Source organism: Pongo pygmaeus, chromosome 3 (assembly GCF_028885625.2).
Source record: "Pongo pygmaeus isolate AG05252 chromosome 3, NHGRI_mPonPyg2-v2.0_pri, whole genome shotgun sequence".
Lineage (NCBI taxonomy): Eukaryota > Metazoa > Chordata > Mammalia > Primates > Hominidae > Pongo > Pongo pygmaeus.
The window spans coordinates 68,100,668-68,107,445 of record NC_072376.2 but is presented as its reverse complement, the minus strand read 5'-3'; the positions used below and the strand labels follow the sequence as shown (position 1 = coordinate 68,107,445).

At 42.8% G+C, this 6,778-nt stretch overlaps 1 protein-coding gene across 1 annotated transcript in view; it reads right to left on the bottom strand.

The window, feature by feature from the left end:
• Nucleotides 1–2,846: 2,846 nt before the first annotated feature.
• The window catches only part of LOC129034734 (uncharacterized), a 123,356-nt gene continuing 119,424 nt past the window's right edge, over nucleotides 2,847–6,778 (bottom strand). The window contains exon 6 of the mRNA XM_063664401.1: nucleotides 2,847–3,041. Coding sequence (XP_063520471.1) covers nucleotides 2,903–3,041 — 139 coding nt within the window. The 3' untranslated portion in view covers nucleotides 2,847–2,902. The remainder of the gene's footprint in view (nucleotides 3,042–6,778) is intronic.

Below are 6,778 nucleotides of genomic sequence, written 5' to 3'. Positions count from 1 at the left end.
CAAGGGTGGGGCCAGGTGGAGATAATTGAAACTTGGGGTGGTTTCCCCATACTATTCTCACGGTAGTGAATAAGTCTCACAAGATCTGATGGTTTTATAAGTGGGAGCTCCCCTGCCCATGCTCTCTCTTGCCTCATGCCATGTAAGAGATCCCTTTGCTCTTTCTTTGTCTTCTGCCATGATTGTGAGGCCTCCCCAGCCATGTGGAACTGTGAGTCCCTTAAGCCTCTTTCCTTTATAAATTACCCAATCTTCGGTATGTCTTTATTAGCAGCATGAGAACTGACTAATACAGGGAGTGAGGGGGTGCAGTGGGAGATAAGAAGGGGTGAGGGGCAGGCTCCTGTGAGGACTTGGGTTTGCACTCCAAGTGAGGTGGAAACCACTGAAGGATTTTGAGCAAAGGAGTGATCTATCTGACTTGTGTTCTGAGATGATCACTCTGGTTGATGTGTGGGGATTAGATAGTAGGGGTGAGAGTGAAAGCAGGGCCACAGGGAGGAGGCCAGTGGAATGATCCAGATGAGACTCAGCACTGAACCTGTCACACAGTGAGTGCTCCCAGGATGGCAACTATAATTATCATTATGAACTTGACATACCAGCCTGGATTACTTTTCACTGCTTGCTCGTCAAACTGGTGAGTATCTCTTGTGGAAATAAAAAGATAAATTGGGCTGGGTGTGCACCACTTTGGGAGGCTGAGGCAGGTGGATCACCTGAGGTCAGGAGTTCGAGACCAGCCTGACCGGCATGGAGAAAGCCCACCTCTACTAAAAATACAAAATTAGCCAGGCATGGTGGTGCATGCCTGTCATCCTAGCTACTCGGGAGGCTGAGGCAGGAGAATCTCTTGAACCCGGGAGGCGGAGGTTGCAGTGAGCCAAGATCACACCATTGCACTCCAGCCTGGGCAACAAGAGCGAAACTCCGTCTCAAAAAAACAAACAAACAAACAAAAAATGAATAAATAAAAAATAAAATTAGTCTAAGTTTCCTTTTGTAGTTTAAAAACTGGCCATGAATGCAATTCCCTAAGAAAGTTTTCCTGTTTAAGCAATTATATGAGAGGTTCCCATGGAAAGATCTTTGAAAGATGGGCTTCTGTTTGCAGGTAAGAATTCCAGTGTGTGGCCATCAGAGAAATGCAAATCAAAACCACAATGAGATACTATCTCACACCAGTTAGAATGGCAATCCTTAAAAAGTCAGGAAACAACAGGTGCTGGAGAGGATGTGGAGAAATAGGAACACTTTGACACTGTTGGTGGGACTGTAAACTAGTTCAACCATTGTGGAAGTCAGTGTGGCGATTCCTCAGGGATCTAGAACTAGAAATACCATTTGACCCAGCCATCCCATTACTGGGTATATACCCAAAGGACTATAAAACGTGCTGCTATAAAGACACATGCACACGTATGTTTATTGCGGCACTATTCACAATAGCAAAGACTTGGAACCAACCCAAATGTCCAACAATGATAGACTGGATTAAGAAAATGTGGCACATATACACCATGGAATACTATGCAGCCATAAAAAAGGATGAGTTCATGTCCTTTGTAGGGACATGGATGAAATTGGAAATCATCATTCTCAGTAAACTATCGCAAGGACAAAAAACCAAACACTGCATGTTCTCACTCGTAGATGGGAATCGAACAATGAGAACACATGGACAAACGAAGGGGAACATCACACTCTGGGGACTGTTGTGGGGTGGGGGGAGGGGGGAGGGATAGCATTAGGAGATATACCTAATGCTAAATGGCAAGTTAATGGGTGCAGTACACCAGCATGGCACATGTATACATATGTGACTAACGTGCACATTGTGCACATGTACCCTAAAACTTAAAGTATAATAATAATAAAAATAAATAAATAAAATAAAAAATAAAAATAAAAAAAAGAATTCCAGCAAGAATTACAAGCAGTCCAGAGACTGCTTGCAAAAGCCAGTCTCTGGTTTTGTAGTCACACCTAGGTCTATGAGATGCAAAACCCAGAAGAGAGAAAAGGAAAACCCTCTATTACCATTATAAGAGTTCACATATCCAGAGCAAAATAGTTTTGCTTCAGAAAAATTCTAATCAAGGCAGCCTTGGAGTTAATTTTTCCCACATGTGCAGGCCACATGGCTACCTCAGCAAATGCCTTTTAATTCTTTTTAAGGAGATGCTGCATCTACTGACTGTCTAGCCCTCCACCCTAAGGATAAGTCTGCACAGGCTTCATAACAAGGCATCCTCCTCAAACCGCTGGCTTTCTAAATTAGCAGAAGTGCTTCTGCAAAGCAACATGGTATTAACGTAGCAGAAGCCACAAAGATGTCAGAAACACTATTCCTTTGCATTCATTCTAAGGCAATAATCAGAATAAATAGTTATATGCAAGAAGATGCTTTTGGCAACATGTCCTAAAAAATGGTAAAAATGTGAGAAGTGAACTAATTACCTAACAATGTGGGAATAGTTTAGTAACGTATGAAATGTTAGGCAGAGGAACATTTTAAATATGAAGCCTTCAGAAACAGAAAATATTTTTGGCATGATGTTACGCAAAAAAGCAGGACACAAAATAGACATTGCTTTGTGGTCACAAGTATATAAAATGCTTATGTGTGGTTAGACATGGGTGGAAAATGAGCAAAAAATGAAAATTATTACTTGAAGGTGCTGGAAATAGAATTTTTCACTTCAAAATATTTGTTGATGTTGTTGCTATGACAACTTTTCCATAAAAATGTTTAAAATAATTAAATAAATAAAAAGCACCAAAGATGCAGACTCCCTAAGGCTGGGCAAAATGATGCATTCTCTCATACACTGCTTACTAAGTGTTTTCTTCCCCCAGTGCTTAAGCACAGATTATAGATCACCTGCTGACATTTGTCTTCTCACTTGCTGCTCCCTGGTAAGTCTTCAGAACGTGACCCACAGGCATCAAAGCCTCCAAACCAACACAGCCAGAGCTGGAAACACTTGACGCCTCCACCTGGAATTTTATGACTCATCTCCTGTCCGTAGAAACGGGGTCTGGATGGATAAAAAAGTTTGAGTGAGATCCCTTTACCTATGGGAACCATACAGTCTATGCTTTTGAGTAATGAGTCATTTAAGCCAGACTAAGCTTGTAAACAAATTCATTTTTTCTGCCCCATGATAACACATTCATTTATTTATTCATTCAGTCCCCAAGCCTGGATGCAACAGCTTTCATTTGTCCAGAATTTGCTCTGCATTAAAGAAGTAAGATTCATCAGAAATAATCTTAATAAGAAGCTCAAAAGGGAACTGGGAAAGAGAAATACATCTTCAATTTTGTAAAATGAATTACAGTCTTGCTTTCACCACTTGGGAAATGGATGAAGCGGTTCCTACTTCACAAAGTTAAGGGAGGATTTAGTGCAATGTCACATGTAAAAAGCCTTCAGGAAATAGATAATGACTCAGGAAATGTGTCTTTTTTTCCTGTTGACATTTTATGCTGAGCTGCTGTCATCATTCTAACATGGAGGAATAAGGGAACTCCGGGGATTTTGCTGATGACAGGCAGGGAAGGGTCCTCAGAAGCAGAAATGTTCATGCTAAGCCTGGGAGGATGGGTTGGATTCCTCCAGGGGGAAGAGAGGGGACAAGACCATTCCAGACTGAAGAAACTGGGTGCACATGTATGGACGGGGTGGGACCGTGCTACATGCATGCCCCTCGATGGGTATTGCTCTAGCATGCTTTACTTGCTTGGATTTGAAGATTAGGTTACATTACTTTCAAAATTCTGTGAGAATAAACAGAGACCAATCAAATGAAAACAAGCAAAAACTACTTATTCAAAATTTGCAATTGCAAGACAGTCAGCCACCATGACTCGTATTTGGCAGAAAATCAAAGGCAGGCAGAGGAGTGGGAAAACTTTATGGGCCCAGCACGCTTCCGCCGCGCAGCTCTGAATGGAAAAACTTCATCATGGAAGAAAGAAAAGGCTTCAGGTGTCCCCTGATCGGAGGCTGTTGGCATAGGGAAGCTGCAGTTGAGCTAATTAGAAGCAGGGCATCCTAGGAGGTTGGTTAGGAGTGTATATTTGGGTTTCTCTAGTTGGTCCTAAGTTGGGGTGAGGACAAAAATTAGGGAAGCTGTCAGTTTTAATCAAGTCTACTTGGGGTTACTGTTTGGCTTCCTGGATTATTGCTAGAGATGGTAGTCTGACTTCCTATAAGTCTGACATAGCAGGCTGGCTTCCTGGGGCTGGTTACTATAGATAACCCATTAGTTTCCTGGGCTGGTTACTATCAGTTGGTTTTCTGGGCTGGTTAGTATAGATAATCGGCTGGTTTTCTGGGCTGGTTACTATGGATAATCAGTTGGCTTCCTGGGCTGGTTACTATAGATAATCAGTTGGCTCCCTGTGCAGGTTGCTGCAGATTATGAAGGAGTCCTATTTTTATGTATGGTCTGGCCATTGTCCATTTATATATTCACTCTCTCAAGTTAAATTAAATGCCCTGCATCCTCCATCTCACTTGGAGGAAAAATGTCATTTTTTCTCCCTGGAGCTTACCAAAGGACCCACTTGTGTCTAAAGGGTTAATTTTGAAAGTCTCCAGGGAGCCAAAACATGGGCATAGCCCTCCTGAGTATGGAAGATGCCCCCATCCCCACCCCAGCCCCCAGGCATACTCTGTCAGCCCAGAACATGCTTCATTGCTTTGCCTCTAGTCCTCCCCAACATCCTGGCAGCCTGGTAAGATCTGAAACTTTCCCTCTGGCCTTTCCTGGTGCTGTGCTTGGAACCAGTTTGTTTGCTGTCTGAAGGTACATGCTTGGTCCTCCTGCCTGGCTGCCAGAGCCAGAACTCGATTCATTCTTAGCAAATGGACTCGGATTATAATTGGCAGCAACTTTGACCATGATTTTGCAAAATACATATTTTTTTCCACAGATGGGTATTTTTTTATTTCCCTCTACCAAGAAAAAAAAATGAAATAACAACTTTTTCCCACCAAATGCACTTCTGTGAAAAGTTTGATTAATAACAGAGTCTGGACCTACTGTTTTCTGATGAGCTGACTTTGTGCAGGCGCAGAGCTTAGAGAACTGAGAGAATCAGGAGTTGATGTTCCCTTTAGACGATCTCTCTGAAAATCAGATGTCTCAACTGCAATTTTGGCAAATGCTGGGCTGCAGTCAATTCTGGGATGAATTCTCTGACAGGTGCCTAAAATGATAATATTCTGGGCTGTTGATTAAAGCATAATCCATATGTTTTAGATGCCAGATGTGTGAGCAAGCAAAGTCAACATGTAGTTGAGAAAATGTGGGACCCTGACTGATACTTGCCCCAGATAGACTCCTGGGGGATCTGCAAGTAAATGAAGTATTATTTTGGGAGGGTTAGGTCATAAAGCACGAAAGAGGTCATTTTGTCCTGAAAAGATAGAAAGAGCATTCAAAAATATTTTTTAATCTGCTTGGGTCTCAATCAGTTTATTTTTTAAAAAGTGACTTGACCTTCAGTTTGAGAAAATAATTGTCTACTAAATGTCTGCCTGGCTTTAATATTAAAAATAAAAGGCAGACATGTTTAAAGTAAGCAAAATATAAAATAGAGGGTAACTATTGTATATTGGCTGCTCCTCAGAACACTACTCTGAAGCAGGGCAGAACTGTTGGCTGATGAAATAGACCCTCTGGCTTAAAGGAGATGTGTCCTCAGCTTACACATGGACCCACTGTCTGCAAAACACTTGTATTAGTCCATTTTCATGTTGCTGATGAAGATATATTCGAGACTGGGAAGAAAAAGAAGTTTAATGGACTTACAGTTCCACGTGGCTGGGGAAACCTCACAATTATGGCAGAAGGCAAGGAGGAGCAAGTCACATCTTACATGGATGGCGGTGGAAAAAGAGAGCTTGTGCAGGGAAACTCCTGTTTTTAAAACCATCAGATATCCTGAGACTTATTCACTATCACAAGAACAGCACAGGAAAGACCCGTCCCCATGATTCACTGGGTCTCCCACCCAGTCCCTCCCACAACATGTGGGAATTCAAGATGAGATTTGGATGGGGACACAGCCAAACCATATCAACCCTATGCTTTATTCTATGGTAGATGAGAGAAAGGTGACATTTGTCTAAAACAGTGGTTCTCAAGCAGGGCCGTTCTGCTTCCCAGGGCACATTGGGCAATGTCTGGAGACATTTTTGGTTGTCACACCATAGGAAGTGTTTCTGGCATCTAATGAGTAGAGGCAGGGACTCTGTAACCCTTCTATCATGCACAGCACAGCCCCCACCACAAGGCATTATCTGGCCCCAAATGTCAATTATGCAAAGGAGGCTGAGAAGCCCTGGTCTCAAGTAAGCTGTCCACTCCATTCTCTGAGGAAGCTAAAATTACTGGTGAGAACAGCTGACTCTGGAATGTGTTGGACAGAAGGGGGAGACAGCCAGAGACTGCAAGTTCTGGCAGGAAGTGGATTGTGGGCTGGCGATTGCTACCATCCTCCTCCTCACTATCACATCACCACTCCTGCCTCACCTTCCTGGGATGCCCATGTATCAGGCACCACATTCCTTGCCTGGAAAATCCATGACTCTTGACCTCTGTATGTTGGTCCCTCTGCCTGAATATCCCACTGCCCCTTTCTCTTTGGAAAAATCCTATCTCTTAAGACCCTACTCAAATGCTAGACATCTCCATTTTGACACCTTCTCTGAACCCCTCTTCCCATCCTCCCTGCCCTTTTAGGCAGAGAAGATTCTCCTTCT